This window comes from Gavia stellata, chromosome 4 (genome assembly GCF_030936135.1).
Source record: "Gavia stellata isolate bGavSte3 chromosome 4, bGavSte3.hap2, whole genome shotgun sequence".
In the NCBI taxonomy this organism is placed as follows: domain Eukaryota; kingdom Metazoa; phylum Chordata; class Aves; order Gaviiformes; family Gaviidae; genus Gavia; species Gavia stellata.
This window is the reverse complement of record NC_082597.1, coordinates 34894217-34913144: the sequence shown is the minus strand read 5'-3', so window position 1 is coordinate 34913144 and position 18928 is coordinate 34894217. Positions and strand designations below refer to the sequence as shown.

General features: G+C 39.8%; 1 protein-coding gene and 1 pseudogene across 1 annotated transcript in view; one reads left to right on the top strand and one right to left on the bottom strand.

Moving 5' to 3' along the window:
• SCAF11 (SR-related CTD associated factor 11) overlaps window positions 1-15112 on the top strand; it is a 39619-nt gene extending 24507 nt beyond the window's left edge. Inside the window, exons 11-15 of the mRNA XM_059816654.1 lie at window positions 3597-6116; window positions 8158-8501; window positions 11028-11246; window positions 11680-11799; window positions 12166-15112. Coding sequence (XP_059672637.1) covers window positions 3597-6116; window positions 8158-8501; window positions 11028-11246; window positions 11680-11799; window positions 12166-12294 — 3332 coding nt within the window. The 3' untranslated portion in view covers window positions 12295-15112. The remainder of the gene's footprint in view (window positions 1-3596; window positions 6117-8157; window positions 8502-11027; window positions 11247-11679; window positions 11800-12165) is intronic.
• A 2512-nt stretch (window positions 15113-17624) lies between these two features.
• Window positions 17625-17712, bottom strand: LOC132317010 (U2 spliceosomal RNA; annotated as a pseudogene).
• Window positions 17713-18928: the final 1216 nt, after the last annotated feature.

The following is an 18928-nucleotide window of genomic DNA, read 5'->3' as shown; positions in this document are numbered from 1 at the left end:
TACTTATTTCACCTCCGCATTCCCCAGTGAGAAATGGATAGGTTGCTTCCTCAGGCCTCTGATGTTCGGCAGTGCAATTTAACTGATCCTTAACCATTTCTGCTTCTAGCAGTAATGAGTATACATGCTAGCTCGTATCTCTTGACTTCTCTTCACCTTTCTACTTACACAGTCAGGCTGCTTTGTCCATATGCACCAGAAGCATTAAAAAAAAAAAACAAACCACAAGCAGTTTTTTCTCTCTTCAGAAAGATGAATAATATTTAAATAAGCTCCAAATTATTTTTCAACGTTAGTCTATTTAGAACATATGAGTAATTGCTGTTGATAATATCAGCACGTGATCTACAAATACTGAAAATATTGTCAACTCCTAAGGCAGAACAGGGAACTAAATCCCTTATGCTATCTTTTGGGAGAGGCAGGAGATTTTGAGTTTGAGTCTTGACAGCAAAAGAAAAGGAAATTTTTTTCAGATATTTTTGTTTTAAGATTTATATTCAGAACAGAATTTTCTCATTTGTTGTTTTGATTAAAACTTTGATGCTTTATATATAAGCATTTCACTTCCTGTCTTTAAGGTGTGATTTTGAAATGTGAAATTATCGAGTTAACAAGACACAGTAAATAAATTCTTAAGTTATATTTGTATGTTTCCATATGTTCTTGCCACACCTGAACTAAAGTTCAGATGTTTAATGTAATATATTACTTACACTGTGGACAAAGTGGAAGGCAGTTGTCAAGATTCAATCTTAAAACATTGTAGTATGTTGACACTAAAGTTTTAAGTCATCTTCAAGCTTGACTTAAAAACTTCCTACTGATAAGAAGCATGCAGGAAGGAAGACACAGAGTCTTCGAATGTTCTAGTAAAACTAGGGGATGTTGGATGTGAAGATGTCCTTTGAGGATTTTGGTCACATTCTGTTGAGTTGAGCGTTCCTTCCTCATTGAGGTTTTTATACAGCAACTGAAGGAAAGACAGACATGCACAAAAAAAAGTAAGGGCAAAAGCAAGGAGAAACCTAACCTGAATACTGTTAGAGATGCATGGCAAATATATATAAAGGGGATGGAAGCGAGGCCTTATTAGAGGAAGTATGAGAGATGAAGGAAAAGGCAGAAGATGGAGGAAACAAGGCGCACTAGGACTTTATGCAAAGGTGGAGAACAGGAGAAAAATTAAGAAAATACTGCAAATAGATGCATACAAAAAAAACCCCAAACTGTGATTCTTACTAAATTGTGCCTGAAAGATGGTCGCATAAGCTTTTTTAAATTCTTTTTACACACCCCGCCCCATCTCTTGGTCATACCTAAAGTGTACAGTTCTGCATCAGAGCAGTAGTTGACAGTTGCTTCCAGAGTTGTGCAGGGAGGCATACAAATATCAATGATGGTTATGTGACCGTACTGCCTGAATCTTCCCTGTAGCTGCTGCAGTTTTTTTAGATTCTGTTACCATTAAATAGTCTTTACTAATTTGATCTGAAAATGCATTAGTGAGTCTACAGGTACCATTATGATTTAGGCTGGCATTATGCAGTTCTTTCATGTGATTACAATATTTTTAAATAAAGATTCAGTGAGCTAAAATGCCTTGCACTTGGTCCAAGTCCAAAGCTTGTGAAGCTTGTCTGTTAAAATTTTACAAGTAGTAAGGAATGCTAAAAAGAAGCTTGTGTTTCATAGGTAGACTTTCAAAGTCTAAGGCAAAAATAAGGCCTTTTAATTCTGTGAGGAATCCCATGTTCCACTTGTATTCTGAATTTTTATTATTGCAGGGTGATTTCTTCCCCGTTGAAGAAAACCATCACAGATGTTATATGTCATTACAAATTTTTAATATCTGACTTGTTTTCCTGGCTATTGTAATAGCTTTGAAGATGTAGTTAGTCTGAGACAGCCACATGTGGCTGAATAACTGCTGGTTAACAACTGTGAAGTCACTTTCTAACAAAGTTACTGGGGAGACTGTTACAGTAGATACCTCAGTCACCTAAAACTCCTTTGGAAGTTCTTTACCATGTACATTGTTTTCTTTTAAATGTATGGTACCTTCTGTACAATCGGTACCATTGTTTTTCATTATCTTAAGTAATGATTTGATCAGTGGATATCCAAAAACTGAAACTAGATTTTTTTTTTCATGTTCAGGCAAAGTATTGCGTGTTTATAAGGGAGGTCAGAGGAGGTGATTAATAATCCTGTGCTCTGCTTTAGCCTTCTAGAGGCTAGTGAGGTGCTTGCAGAGCTACTGCACTAAGGTTATCAGATCGTAAGTTTAGATTTAATAGACAGTGATATGTTTTTGATTTTGGTAACAAAGTAGTAAGTGGTAGAAAAAGGATTTTGTGCTGTAACATACTTGTCTTATTCCTATCTTACTTTTATATAATTTGTTTAAGAATACATTAAACAAATATTTTAGTGCAGTAAAAGCATGGGAAATAACGTTATACAGAGAGTTAGAATCAAGACTTCGTGTGATGTGATAAATACATTGCAAAATCCACAGAAATTAATCTATCTTAGCAAGTTTCTGCTATTTGTGTATGAAAATGAAGCTGTAAAAAGAACTAATTTAAACACCAAATTCTTTATGCTTTCTGAAGTCTACGCAAAGTATGATACAAGTTAATGGACATCTCAAGAAATTAATTTAGTTTTGAAGTGAGTATTACATTCAAGTATATTTATTTAATTGTCATTGATCTTTAATTCCTGAGCTGTCCCTCATAAGCTTTCGTAGGTATCAAGAGTACATTCTGTTCCCTTTGCAGTGAATATAACCTTTGGCTTCCCTACAAAGACTTCTGTCAAATTGTGGATTGCGTGAAATAAATTAATACAGTATCAAAACAAGAACTGCTGTGTGCGACTTAGGGTCATTCTTCTTACAGCTTTAGGGTTTTTTTAATGCACCCTAGGCTGCCCCAAAACTTGCAGTTTGTTATTTGAACTTATTATTCAGTTTGTTAGGTGCTGCAGGCACCCCAGGGGCCTTGCAGCCGAGTTTAAGTCCAGGTGAATGAGTTTGCACGGTCTGAAATTCAATTTTTATAGAGAGGTATGCTGTCGTTGCTGCTTTCATCAACTGCTTCCCATGTGATCATCCACTGACAGCCATTTAAAAATGTCACTTTCTGTAGTATTGAGCCTCGTTTCTGTAGTATTGAGGCTTCACTGCCAACAGGCCTGCATTTTAGAACGACAGTAACTGCTATACGCTAACAATGTCATGTGGTTAATTTGTTACTTCTCTAACAGCTTAAATGCTGACTGCCTTTGAATGGCAGTATCAATAGCAGTTTCATTGTGAATGCCACTACTGCCCATGTGGCTATGCTGGCACTGCTTCTAAAATGTGTATTTAGATGTCACTTTGTTGGCTTGGTTCTGTTCTTAAAGTCTGCACTGAAAAAAAAAAAGTAATTTAAATTTACCTACTTAAGCCATGGCAGCATTTCATAGTAAATCCTACATTGTATTATTTGAGGATATCTGTTAAACTGGAGAAGGTAATTTTATGTTCTTAACTGTGTTTGGATAAGTGGTTATTATCAAAGTTTAATGTATTCTGCTTTTATTAGAATCTTTAGGCAAAGGATATGCTGTTGCGTGTACCCAAGAAGGAGAAGAGAAAAAGCAAGCTTCTGGTTCATCTGGCACTAGAGGAGCTAGAAGGAAATCAGTTAATACTACTCCTAGAAGGAGGTCTGCACGAAACAGCAAAAATGAGACTCTGGGTCACTCTCGGAGCTCACCTCGGTCAAGCAGTTCTGCATGCAGTGCCCCTGACGGCAATAACCCATCTTTGAATAAATCTCCTTCAGAATCAGAGAAGGTTCCTCCAAAACGAAAGTCTAAAAGAATAGTTAAACAACAAACACCTGTGATTAAAAAGAAACTGAGAAGTTCTGCACGTTCTGAAAAAACGCCCAGTGATTCAGTGGAAGATCATAATGTTGCTGAGTCTGAAGCAGTTCTAAAATTAGATAAAGATCAGCAGTCAGATAATGAAAGCAATAACGCAAGTCTTCCACAGAAAAATAATGCAGAAACAGAATCTGCTAATGGATTGGAAAGCTATAGTGAACATGCAGAAATTGAGGGAACTACAGGAGAATGTGACAAAGATGAATATACTTCGGGCAATGCGGATGTAAGTTTTTCTGTCCAAGAACGTCCAGTACTAACGTCAGGAGGTGAAAGTCAGGAATTTGAAGTAAAAGGTGTTACTGAAAAAAATACAGATCTTGAGAATCAGGACATTTGTGAAAATACTCATGAACAAATGGAAACAGTAGCTAGTCCCAGAGATGAAGTATGTGACCATGCAACTTTTGAAAAAGTAGTTCGGACATTATGTAGTCCTCAAAATGAATTGATGGAGAACGTAGGAACTTCAACAAAAATAGATCGATCCATAGCTAGTCCAGAAAATGAATTGCTGGAATATCGAGAACCTTTGGGAAAAGATCAGCTATTAGAGAGCCCCAGAAGTGAATTGCCTGAGCATCCGGAAGCCATAGAAACAGATCATTCTGAGGCTGAAGAAAAAACAGTAGTAGACTGTGCAAGTACAAATATTCAAAAGTTAAAAACTGTTCAAGACAAAGAACCAGATACATTAATAGACAATATTTCTATGGACAATACGTCAGAACAATCCTTAAAAGAGAACACCATGACAGAAAGTGAAGAGGGTATAACTTCAGAGTCACCCCAGGTAAATGCTGAACATAAGCATTTTGGTGAAGATAACAATGAAATGATACCAATGGATTGTGACTCATTTTGCAGTGACCAGAATGAACCTCAGATTGAGCAGTTACCACCAGTTGAAAGTACAGAGCAAGGAGAATTGAACTCCTTACAGTGTGATGTGGGAAACTGTACATCAGTTTCAGGACTTTCTGATGAAAAAGATGAAACTATTCTTCAAGAAACAGAGTGCCAATCAGAACTCAAAAAAGATAAAAAGACTAGAACTAGAAGGTCTAGGTTTCACTCTCCATCAACAACTTGGTCTCCTTCTAGGAGAGAGGGCAGGAAATCTCAATCACCATCGCCTAAAAGGGAGATGACCAGAGACAGGAGCTCACGATCACCCAAGAAGGAAACTCTGAGGGAGGAAATGAGATCTTTATCTCGCTCTCCGAAGAGAGAGGTACTCAAAGATGAGAAAAAAACACCATCTCGATCTCCCAAAAGGGAAACTGTCAGGGAAAGCAGGAGATCATCTTCTCGGTCAAGAACTAAGGATTCATCTCCAAGGCAAAAATCTAGATCTCGAAGCAGTGATAGAGATAGTCAAAGAAGAGATCGTGACAGAGAAAGAAGAAATAGGAGGTGGTCTAGGTCACGGTCACGATCTAGGTCAAGATCACGGTCTAGGACAAGAAATAAAGGTTCTTCATTCTCTAGAAATGAGAGGGACAGTCATTCACCTCGATGGAAAGAGAGATGGGTAAATGACAGCTGGAGGAGTCCCAGAGGAAATGATCGATACAGAAGAGGTGATCAAGAGAAGCAGAATGAAAGTCTTAAAAAAGAGAAGGACAATACAGAAAAAAACTATGACGATCAGTGTTCTTCAGACAAGCGAAGGAATGATTGTCCAGACTGGGTAATGGAAAGGATAAACTCCGTTCCTGAAGTCAGGAACAGAGAGAGAGATAAACCACATTGGGAAGACGGCAGGCATGATAATTCAGGACACTCTTGGAATAAAAACTTTGGTTCAGGTTGGATTCCGAATCGAGGGAGAGGTCAGCGTGGCCGAGGTGGGCGTGGAAGAGGTGGTTTCATGTATGGAGACCAGAGTGAAAATCACTGGCAAAATAGAAAACCTCTCTCAGGGAACTCAAATGGTTCTGGGAATGAAACTTCAAGGTTCCCAGAACATCAGCCATACAAGCGTAAGAATGAACAAGATTATTCTTTTGATACGCCTGCTGACAGATCTGGGTGGACATCTGCATCCAGCTGGGCTGTAAGAAAGACTTTACCTGCTGATGTGCAGAATTATTATTCAAGAAGAGGACGCAATTCATCAAGCCCACAGTCTGGATGGGGAATGAGACAAGAAGAGGAAACACCTGAACAAGGTATTCATAGTTTTGAAACATAAAAGTTTAGTGACAGCTGCAGTATCCAAGTAAAATCCTAGTCACATTGACCTTTCTTGAGTTGATTAGTTCTTCAGAACAATTTGAGGTGAATCTATAGTCTTTTTGCAATATGGAGGTGTGTAGGTGTGGAGTTTGGGGATTTCTTGTGTTTTGATGGCATTTTGATGGCTTTTTGGTTTTGCTTAAAGTTAGACATAATTTAAGGACTATTCACCTAAAGAGTGCTACTTAATCTATTTAGTTGAAGAGAAAGCATATCCTTTTCATGGTTATTCTTAGCATCTGCACACCTTTTAAAAAGGGTAATTTTTTTTTCAAGGAGACTTGCATTTGCCTGTGCAGACCCACACAGTAGATGCTAGAGATGACAATTACGTTGACGTTTATCTTGCTTCTAAATAACATTTTCTTCTTTATATGCTTAAAAAAATCTAGGGAGATTTATAAATGCAAAAACGATACTTTTAGTGTACTTCAGCATTAAAATTCCTCTAAAGCCTCAATAGAAGTCTAAGATTTTTGAGTATTTTAAAATAAGGTAACTTATTTAAAAGGTAACTGCCCTGACGGAAATAAACTTTTTGGTAGAAAGTGGATTAACTGTGGATGAGATTGATTCTGAATAGCTAAGAAGTCATCCACAGATTATAATGCTCTGAAGTAAAAGATAGATGCAAGTTGTATTTAAAAAACTGTAAAATCCAGTTCTGAAGGCAACCTCACTTGCACTTTCCCATTGTCTCCTTGTTTTGTCTTTCATTTTTATCCATTTTCATCCTATGTGCCAGCAGTTTTCTCCCTCTTTTCAGAGACAACAGTATCAGTGGCTTCTTAGTTTTGAGGCAACTTTGTCACCTTCAGTCTGCTGCAGGCAAAATTTATCAAACCTTTAACTGAAAGTATTGTGTGATTTGTAGACTTTATTTCACATAGTTCAGGAACAATCACACTGTTACATTCACTTCTGGAACGTGAATTCAGCTGAGAATAGTACAATGATCTCTCAAAACTGGATAAAACAGGCTAGGTTGGCATCATGACATGGTCCTGGGCAAAATGGTGTGGGCAGCCTTCTTTTGCTGACCGTGCTTGACGAGAGGGGGGTTGGACTAGATGGTCTCAATAGATCCCTCCCAACCTCGGTAATTCTGTTATCCCGTGATCTTTAAAAAAGGTGACTTGGGGTGAGGCAAAAGGGTTTAAATCCCAGTCCCTGTGAGTTAGGTGACAGGGTTCCTCAAGGAAGGGATTCTAAGGGAAGGATATCTGAATTATAACCCACCAACCATTTCTCAGAATGAATTTGTGGACTTCTGGAAGGTTTGCTTCTTGTATCTAGACTTCAACTTTTTGGCTTCTGTTGAAGATACAGGGAGATAGTAATTTTTTAAAAAGTGCCACCCCAAGAGGTTATTTTTACTTCTAGGCTTTACCTGTTGTACCATTACAGAGTTTTTGAACAACTCTTTCCGAATATGAACATCTTTGAAATTGGTTGAGGATGATTTATTATTCAGTGAAAAAAACCCAGCAGAGTATTTCTATAGTTACCAGAAATGGCTACAGTGAGTGTGTGTGAATCGGGCAAAGGGGAGCAGAGCGTTGCGTATGTGATAACATACGACTAACCTTCTGCAATTGCAGAACCTGGATAAGTTATGTTGTCTTCCTGCTATTTAGCGGAGAATTACTGTTTCATTGTGATGAAATAATTTATTAGCTGGGCTGTGGGAACAAGTAGAGAAAATAGAAATTCAAAATGCAGGCTTCCATAGTAACCTGAACTTTTTAAACTCAGAAACTAGCATGATGAAATGATGAAAATGGATGAAACTCCATGATGTGTCTGGTGACGAGTGCTGTGTAATAATGTAATGTAATATCTTTAAAATATTCAGATTATAGAAAGCTTTTTGACACTCCACACTTCATGAAGAGTTTAGACACCTGGCTCCACTTTTGCTTTATAAAGTATGGATTTTCTACGTCATATACTGTCTGTTTTTTCTTTTGATAGATCCAAACCTCAAAGACCAAGGCAACCAGCAAAGTGATGGTTCTCAGTTACCGATAAATATGGTGCAGCAACAAATGAATGTAATGCCACAAGTGAATGCACAGCACCAACCTATGAATATCTTTCCGTATCCAGTGGGTGTCCATCCTCCCATGATGAATATGCAACGAAATCTTTTCAACATCCACCCTCCAATGCCCATGCATCTCCCTACCGGAGTGCCTCTCATACAGGTAGCTGCTCCCACAAATTTGTCTCAGGGATTACCTCCGCCTCCACCTCCACCCCCACCATCTCAACAAGTCAGCTACATTGCTTCACAACAAGATGGAAAACAGTTGCAGGTATGCTTTGTCAGAAGCCATGGCAAGAGCAGCATTGAAGTAATATCAGTTAAGGGTTTCTTATATTGAATACCATAGTCTTGATAAATTTTGATGTGCAAGTTTCTTTTCTCTCTTGCCTGGCTTCTTCCACCCCACACCAAATTTAAACTGGAAGTATCCATGAGTATAGGGGTTGTTTTGGGGCAATAGCTTTTAAATAATAATACACAACACCATAACTGGGTTTTTGTGGTAACAAGGTGTTCTAGCTGGTAAAATTTCATCAATGTTGTCCATTATCTTTTTCTTCTTAGAAGTACCCTGTTTCCAAAACTGTTTTCCCCTTCAAGATCCTAATTTTTAAGCTTTAGGAAATGCTTGAATCCCCTTTCAGCAGCATGTAGGAAGTGACCCCAACCTCTTTGTTGCAGTTTTCATCCCATGGGATGTATCAGCAGAGGAAGGTTACCAAGTACTGCATGGCACCCATTTGTTCCACGCTTCCATTCTCCAGCTGTCACTATCTCAGTGGCTTACACACACACATTTTCTATCCTGCTTAATCTTTTGAGCCTTTTTGTTAATAATTTCCAAGCCTTCTTTGGTATGTTTTACTTCCTCCTCCTTGCTTGATTCTCCTGTTTTTTGCATGCCCTGTTTGAGACCTAACTCCCACTTCATTTCTCCAGTTGCAAAAAGCGTGCCATGCTTGGGGCAGGTTAGACCATCTTTTTGTGCCTTTCAAGATATCTTAAAACGACCTTTGTGTATGTGAGCTCCTCCTGTAGCCAGCTGTTTCTATTAAGAGCTTTTATATGAGAGAAAGGAATATGAAAATCTTCCAGGAGAATGCCTGGCCCTGCAAAGAGATGTAACGCTACATCTGTGATGTGTAAAGGGCTCTTCAGGGGTTGACTGAGGTTTGTGCTTTTCTTCTGTTGTAGGCTGCCTGCTCTAACCTAAAATGCTTTCCCCTGCATTCCAGGTTGTTGAAAAAGTGATGTTCTAGAACAAAGATTTCTAATCCTCTGTTTTCATGCATCATCTCTAAAGATTTGAAGCCAACTGATAAATGGCCTACATTCTTGTCACTTCCAACTGCTGTTATCCATTCATATTCAGTAACTTAGAACAAAAGGAGTTAAGTACTGTCGGAAATACTGAGTGGGGTTACAGACCATATGAAATACTTTAATACTCTGCAAGGTAAAACAGCAAGGTACTAATTGGTACTAAAATGCTGGTAGATTGCTTGTTGATTTGATTAATGCCTGCTGTCTGTAATTAAAATATTTTCAGAATTGGAAATTCAGTAAGTTTAACCTCTAAAAATATAAGAAGTCAGAACGTAGGCTACAAACCTCTGTGAAATGTAGTAGCTAGTGCAGCAATAAATACGTTTCTATAAAGATTGTGTATTGCTCCAAAATAGTTTTTTGTTAGTAAAGCACCTGTTATATTTGTTGCTCTTACCTGCTTTTGTGTCTGTGAACCTGAGTGTTCTTGGGAGCTGCTGCTGCTTTTTCTTTGAGCTTTCATTGAACAAGTCCTTGGTGGTAGCACAATACAAATTACTGAATACTGTGGGACTCCACCTGTCCTTTCTGTTGAAAAGACGAAGAGAGCGCGCTGGTGAGCGTTAGCATGCTGATTATAACAGCTCAATATCTGTGTCCTTTCCAAAGAGCTCAAATTCCTGTTGTGCTGTTTTCCATCTGGATAAATGCAGATGTGAAAAAAGTGATGGTGGTTACCTGCAAAAAAAAGCATTTAGGGTAGCCTGCCAGAAACATGTTGGGAGGATGTGTTCTTGGCATTTGCTAAAAATGACCTCTATCTGAAGTCTGAGAGCTACTTTATTTCTCGATTCCAAAGTATCAAGAGTGCCCGTGGTCTTTTGGTTATGTTTGGAAATGTACAGAAAATGGCTTTTCCTTGAAGAACAGGTCCTGGTGCTTCAACCAGCATTTCACCTCTAGCCTCAAGTAGACTTGTAGGTGTGTTTAAGTGTGAAATTCATTCACAAGTTGAAGATGATAACAAATATGAAAAGAAATGTTTTCAAAGCAGTATTGTTATGATGCATGAATGCAAGTGTGGTTTAAGGTAACTTTTTATACGTATGTTTAGGTGCTGATTTTTTTAAAAAAATGTTAATCTGATCTACAAAACAGGGTTTCCTATACTTTCCTGTGGCAAGTAGAGAGGTTCTGCAGCCATAAGCTTCCTTCCCCTTGTGCTAACACCCTCCGTGCCTGTTTGCAGGATGTGTTGCTTGCTTTATCACTGGGATCAGAGCCAGAATCTAGCAACCACAGTGGTGACATGGAGGATGCCTTACTTTTCAAGCTTTTTTTTTTTTTTTCCTTTTAAGTAGATCTGATATGATGTGCATACCTTCCATAATAGTGGATAGTGTGGAAATCAGCTAATGAACCAAAGCATGTAGTATTGATGCTCTTTCTCTAGCTGCTGAGACTTCTAAAAAGGCACGTTGTCATACTGAAGGATAATGTATTAACTACCAATAACTTTTTAAAACAGGGTATTCCAAATGCTGCTCATGTAAGTAATAACATGAGTGCTCCAGCCCTGCCTCCTCCAACAGCAGTCCTGGGAAACGTGGGAACAGTTCAGGGACCAAGTTTGGGTAATGCAACGTCGTCAAGTCACATCAAAAGTTCTAATGCAGCTGTAAAATTGGGAGAAAACAAAGCAAGTGTAACAGTGGAAGCCAGTGCAGATAGCTCGAAGAAGGACCAGGCAAGTTCAAAAGTTCAGAGTGTGTGTGTATATGTATGGGGATGTACATATGTATATATAATATTATATATAAACCAAAAATTTTGAGATACTAAAAAATAGCAAACTATGACAATACCCCTTCTGTGTAATATACTTAATACCGTCATGTACATGATACTTTCATGGCGGTTGTAGGACATAAACTAGCAAGCTGACTCTTTCTAATGTCATTTTTAAAGCAGCACTATTATGAATATTAAATTGCTGTGGGATGACATTCTGTTCTTAGTAAAACACAGGCAGCTTGCAGGACAGCTGAAATGTGAGTGAAGGGAGCATGGTTTTCTAGTCTTCTTTAGTAACTTTTATCTGTGAAGTTTTAATTTGTGATTGATAAAAAGATACATATGCAGGCACTGAAAAATAAAACTCGAGTTTGTTTTTTCATCAGAAATTGTTAATTCAAGAAAAAGCAGCACAAGAGGTCAAACTAGCTATTAAGCCCTTCTACCAAAATAAAGACATCACTAAGGAAGAATATAAAGAAATTGTGCGGAAAGCTGTAGATAAAGTAAGTTGATCTACTAATCTGAAATGCATACATTTCAACTGAAGTAGGGTTTGGGGTGGATTTCTTAATCTTGTGGGAACAACCAGTAGTTACTGGGAGGGGAAACAGGAAAAGCAAAAATACCTTGGTCTTCCTCCATGCACAAGAGCTTTCTCAGCTCCTCAAAGCATAACTCATTTATTGTGTGAAAGAATTGAATGGGAATTGGGAAGTATTTGGGGAGCAATTGGGGAAGTACTAGGAGTTTCCCAAGTTATTCTGCCCGAGGTGGAGAAACCTGGGGCGTTGGGAGGATAAATGATGTGAAACAGTGGCAAATCAATGGCAGTCTTCTGAATTATTTTTTTTCTTTTAAAACTGTTGTAGGTTTGTCATAGCAAGAGCGGAGAAGTTAATTCTGCAAAAGTGGCAAATCTAGTGAAAGCGTATGTAGACAAATATAAACATTCACGGAAGAAAAATCCCGAAGAGGCAGTCTCCTGTGAAAGGAAATAGAACATGTTTTCAGTTTTTAATTTTACTCTACCTGCAAAGTGCAATTTCAACATAAACCGTTAACTGAAAATTGTACATGACAGTGATTTGAATCTGGTTTTGATAAAATTATTTTTCAATCTAGTATATAATGTTTTGTTCTTAAGAAATATAGATCTACAGGGCAACTTCTTTATTCCTTTTTAAAAACAGATGTCTAAAAAAAATAAAGGTGTAAAGAAGAAGAATCATTAGGAATGTACGATTGTGTGGATACTTAGATGTACAGCATTTTGACTTGAATAACAGAGTGCATTAAATTAGAAACTTCTGTCTGAGTACATTGGTTTTGGAACAGGTATGTACAGTACATGTAATCGGTCAGATTAAAGTAAATTTTTTTCTTTTGATTTCTCCCTAATTATAGCAAAGATAAAATAATGTATTGCCTTGACAAATATTTCTAGTGTTAACTGGACAGGCTGAATGCAGGGGTCACAATGTGTATATAAAAAAAGCACATGGAGTTGACTGAACAGAAGAACTGTTTAGATTTTAAAAAGAAAAATCATAAACAGTAAAATGCAGTGCCCAAAACCAGGGGTGCTGCACATCTGTTGTAACACCAAATAAAAATTATGCTGCTTGGTTTTGTTTGTGATGTTTTTCAATTTGTTTCAAGATAGTGGGATGAACTTGAATAATTTTTCTGTGCTGAAAGCCCTCAATCACCACACACTGACAACCTCAGTTCACATCTAAGCCTGCCCTTAGCTAGTAGGGAATTAGCAGGCTAGAGCTGGATCTTCAGAAAAATACACCAGGTTCTTCTTCAAGTAAAATCAAGAAAGCTGGAATTTGTTAATAGGCTCCTGGTTGATCAGAGACCGCCAGTTGTGCCAATCTTAGCTTCATAATACTTTTCTTCATTAACTAGGGACTGTGGCGTGGATCCACCAGGCTGATACCATCAAATGTGTGCAATCTGAAGTCATGTGCAACAGCTTTTCTACTTCCCTGAGCACTTTCATGTAGAGAGGTTAGTAGAGGTACCACAAGCATTTTAAAAACAGGTGTGGGGTCATTGAATGTGCTGGGGGAATGCTTACACCTAAGATAAAACCAGTTTCACTGATGCAGGAGCAGGGAGGGTTGCTGAAACACTGAGATCACTATGTGCTCCTTATGGAAAGAACAGCTTGGGATCCTTCTGCATTTGAGTGGAGAAGGAGCCTTACTCTGAGATTTACTCTGAGAGAGAAATATTTGTTCCCTTACTCTCAGGCAGTGCTGTTAAAATTTCAGCACTCCCCCTCCAGCCTGGCTGTGCTGTAACAACATTTGGTGTTGGCTCAGCCTGGCTTCTGTTGCAGCCCAAGGCCTCCTAGCCCAAAAGCATGAATAAAACATTTTGACAGTATAGAGTTTTCTGAGAAATTATGTCTTAGTAGCCAGTAGTTCCCAAATTAACTTTTCTTGGTAGAAAACAGTCTTACCCTGTAAGTGACTTTTGCAGAAGCCTGAGGATGAAATAAGGGATATACACCCCTGTACACACATGTGATTATATAGACAGGTATGTATGTGTAAAAAATGTAATGTTTGTCACAACAGTTGATCACTTGGTTTTAACTAAAACTTTCTGCAGACTTAATGAAGCATAAGACTGTCTATATTTATTTTTTTGTGTGCCTAAATAAAAATACTATGTAAATTAGGAACAGATATAATACATTTTTCTATGGTCAAGCCAGGTTTTAGATTTTTCAAAATACTCAGTTTTACACTATGGTAGCAATTTGTGTGATCTCTTTAACTATTTTAAGCTAAAATTGGTTAGCACTTTTTTGATAAATGTTGTAGCAAATTGCTATGTCTATCCGGGTTTATCACGCCATGCGTACTTATTTTTATTACATTTTCTTTCTCTGAATTTTTGGATTTTAATGACTTTTTATATCTTTTTACTCTATACAGTTGAGCCTTGCTATAAAGCTCCTTCCACGAGCCAGATAAATGTTGTGTGGGGTTTTTTTTCCCCTTTTAGAGGAGAGGTGGAAATTGGGTGAGAAGCAACAATGGAGGATTTAAACTGGGAGAGAGGAAGGGTCATTAATTTCTTGTTTTGCAGCTCCTGGCTGGAAGGTAAGCTGTCGCTTGCTGCCACATTGTTGGGGCAGTGACTATAGCAATGCTCCACTGTATTTCAAAACGTAATGAAGAATATCAGATAGAGTAGCATGTGATCAGTAACTTTATTTTTTATGATGAAATACTTCAGAACTTATCAGAAAATATGCAGTTCATTGTAATTTCTATGTTGAATTAAAAAAAATGCATTGCCTTAATATGTAGATGATTCCTATTTTTCCCAAAAAGCAGTAAGGTCTCTGTTGGTGCAACTGCCCAAGGCGGCATGTACTTTAACCTTGTAGCCATGTTTTTGTTAAAATAGTATGAAAGTTTATTCCTATTTATTGAAACTCCTTGTACTGAAAGCCCCAAGATGCACTGGCACTGAAGGCAAGGTGGGGGGGATGCTGAGCTCCCTTGCTGCCTCTAGGGTATCGGTAATTCATTCAGTCCAAATTGCCTTGAGGAAAACAATTGCAAAACTGTGTACCTTCTGTGAACTTCTGCAAATCAAAAGGGTTTTCCTTGCACTCCTTCCACTGTCTCACTGTGCATGCTGCTTGAATGTCTTACCCTAAAGATGTATCTTAGGAGCACAGTGACTGTCCAAAGTCCACAACATGGTGTTTGTAGCATAAGGCTGGAGTGCTGTCTACTGAAAAGATACTCTAAAAACTAGTTTTTGTGTAGTGCTTAACAGTTCCTAATAAATTCTTTTCACTAAGCTGGCAGTAGTCTGTGTTTGGTTTTAAATATTTGATTCTGGCTCAAGTGGTTTAATTCAGAAAGCAATCTAATCTAATTATTATTACTTCTGTATCTATACATATTTAACCTTGTTCTGTGCTGTCTGGGCTCCCTCTCTTTTACATCTGGTTTGTTTTCAGTTAGTCTGTCCGCACCCTGCCTTCTCTGTCTGCAGATGCTGCAAGCTGAAGAAAACCAAACATGTTGCAAAATGTTCTTTTGCTGCCAGTGCTGCAGTACCCAAACAAGGGCAGGGCTCAAACCAACTAGGCCATGTCCTCCTACAGCAGATGATCAATAGCCTACCTTCCTTGGGAGCTTTATTCCAGGCATCACTGTACTTTCTAGGATTAACCCCCCTGCACTTTCATGAGGTACCTCTGTGGGTAATGCAGACACACAAGCTGTGCAAGAGCCTGCTGGTCTTCGAGGTGGCTGGCTGGCTGCTCTGTGACATGCAAAGAATCTAACAGATTTGGGTTGGGTTGGCTGGGTGGTAACAGCCAGGGTGGGAAAGGATAGTCTTACCCTGATGCTGTTCAGGAAGTATCTTGGTTCTGTGTTTACCACATCTGTTTCATTATTAAGTCTTGCGATAGTCACATTAATCAATAGTTTATAAAAAAGTAGAGACAAGTAAGGACAATAAAGTAGATGATTACTGGCTATTAAAGAGTACTTATTAGATGCAGCAGCTTTCAAAGCAATGAATGGAACATCTATGAATTTTGTTTTAAAAAAATTCCTAACCTAGAGATTAAAAAAACCCCTAAAAGCACAAGTAGTGACTTGTGTAAAAGGAGATGAAGGTGTGAGAAGGCAGAGGCTGGGATACTGAACTTGACTTAAACACAACTCTTACAGTATTACTTAGTCACAGCTCCCAGAGACTCACACACCAACAATAAGCTTTCAACCTGATCTTCGTTTTCATAGACTGTGCAATAAATACAGGTGATTACAGCAATGCAGTAGATGCTCCTTATCCATAGTAAATAATCAAACCAGAATCCAACACAGAAAAATCACTGCAGGAGCCAAACGCAAGGAATTTTGGCAGCACGTTGTCATATAACTAGTCCTAAAGCATTACAGAAATTAAAACTACAACCACTGAATTTTTTATGGTGAGCATCAATCAACAATAGACAGGGATTCCTAGATACTTCAGTGCCATAGCAGGTGGGATGAAAGAGAATAACAACTCTTGGAAGTCAGAGTTTACCTATAAATTTCAGACCCTTTTACAAAAATTCAGGGCTCTCGGGGACCAGGAAAGTAGCTTACAGGTAGAGTCTCCTCTAAGATGAGAAGGGAACATTACTGCCTTTTTTTCTCTCCGCAAGTTACAGAGGGACACCTGATGTGCAGATATTTGAGGTGCAGATGTTTATCAGGAGCGCTAATGGCCAAAGCATGGCCACTGGCTGGCTCTGCCCAAAGCCAAGAGGCTTGTAGAGCTCCTCCTCCCGTGGGCAGCAGGAAGACTGGGTGCTGCGTGCAGGCAGGATACCCCAGGGTACATGTGCACCCAAAAGGAAACCTGTCATTAGAGAGCATCTAGGAGAAAAGGCTGTCACACACTCAGCTTGTTCAGTCATTATTATTTACCATTGCACAGTACCTGGTAGTTAAATCACAGAATCATTAAGGTTGGAAAAGACCTGTAAGATCAAGTCCAACCATCAACCCAACACCACCATTCCCACTAAACCATGTCCCACAATGCCACGTCCACACGTTCCTTGAACACCTCCAGTGATGGTGACTCCACCACCTCCCTGGGCAGCCTGTGCCAGCGCTTCACCACTCTCTCAGTAAAGAAATTTTTCCTAATATCCAGCCTGAACCTCCCCTGGTGCAACTTGAGGCCACTTCCTCTTGTCCTGTCGCTAGTCACTTGGGAGAAGAGACCAACACCCACCTCTCTGCAACCCCCTTGCAGGTAGTTGTAGAGAGCGGTAAGGTCTCCCCTCAGCCTCCTCTTCTCCAGACTGAACAACCCCAGTTCCCTCAGCTGCTCCTCATAAGACTTGTGCTCCAGACCCCTCACCAGCTTTGTCACCCTTCTCTGGACACACTCCAGCCCCTCAGTGTCCTTCTTGTAGTGAGGGGCCCAAAACTGAACACAGTATTTGAGGTGCAGCCTCACCAGTGCCGAGTACAGGGGCACGATCACCTCCCTGCTCCTGCTGGCCACACCATTTCTGATACAGGCCAGGATGCCATTGGCCTTCTTGGCCACCTGGGCACACTGCTGGCTCATCTTCAGCCGGCTGTCGACCAACACCCCCAGGTCCTTTTCCGCCAGGCAGCTTTCCAGCCACTTGTCCCCAAGCCTGTAGTGTTGCATGGGGTTGTTGTGACCCAAGTGCAGGACCCGGCACTTGGTCTTATTAAACCACATACAATTGGCCTGGGCCCATCGATCCAGCCTGTCCAGATCCCTCTGCAGAGACTTCCTACCCTCGAGCAGATCAACACTCCCACCCAACTTGGTGTCATCTGCAAAAAAAACAGATACTACACTTGATCTTAGCGAAAAGGCCGAGAAGCGATGACTGTTACCAGACTGATAAACTCTAAGATATTCCCCCTGAAAATACAACGTCATCTCTTGGAGGCAGAATATCTGCCTCCAATTTGACTGTCTTTGACTTATGCCAATACACCGTGGAGCTGCTGCTCCCTGTGTAAAGTGCATGGCTTTGCTATGTAACCTCAGCATCCCCAAAACACGAGGGATTAAATAACCAACTCAGAGTGTGGGAGACTCTCCTCACCGGGGGATTTAACCCCCACCTCCCTCTCACTGACACAGTGCAGCTCTGCAGCCACCTCATCAAGCACAAGGAGATAGGACTTCCATGGCCTCGCACTAAGCCCTAAGCTCCAGCCTGGCATCCCAGGACAGTTCCTAGAGGGGAATTCAGTGACTATTTAAAGAGCTTAATAAACATACAGCAATACTTGGTATTGGGGGAAATACAAAACACACACACACAACCATGCCATGTAGGCACCTCGTGTTGCATGGGTTGTGACAAGTGGATTAAATTTTTGATGCACTGTAGGTTTTACTATGGGCTTATCCATACGTCAGTTGGCCAAGACTTCACAGTGGTTGATGGCAGAAGAAAGATTTGAGGTTGCAACCCTTCTAAACCCTACCGACCCCAGGTGATGCACGTAGGACAGCCCCACCAGCACTCTGCAGACCCCAGAGCAGTGACAGAGCTCTCAGGCTGTGAAGGTTACATCCCATCTAAGTAGCACAGGGAGATGCACCCAGAGCAGCACCCACACCATTTCTCCATTATCCCGATGACATCTTACAGAATGACATAACAGTATTGACTTTTGTAATGGTGCAGGCTCCCTGTTTCTAGGATCTTATTCCAAAGGAAAAAGCAAGAAATACTGGCCGTTCTTGCTCCCTTCACTGGAGACTGGCAAAGCGACTGAGCTCCAGCTAACCTTCCCGAGGCCCTGGGCCAGCGAGGAGCCCACTGAGGCCAGCAGCAGAACTAGGGTGAGGGTACAACCTCCCATCTTGGAGGACATGTTTCATTCTTTATGATTGACCACATAACTCCATCCTTAACAATATGAACACAGAGAGCCCTACCCAAAGATAAGGAACAAGCAGACATTTGGGTATCAGAAAAACCTACTTTTAGCCAGGACAGCAAGTTACCTGTGGACACGCAGATTTAAAAACACCACACAACAAAACCAGCAAACCCTTTCAAAATGGAGTTTGCAGCAAATACAC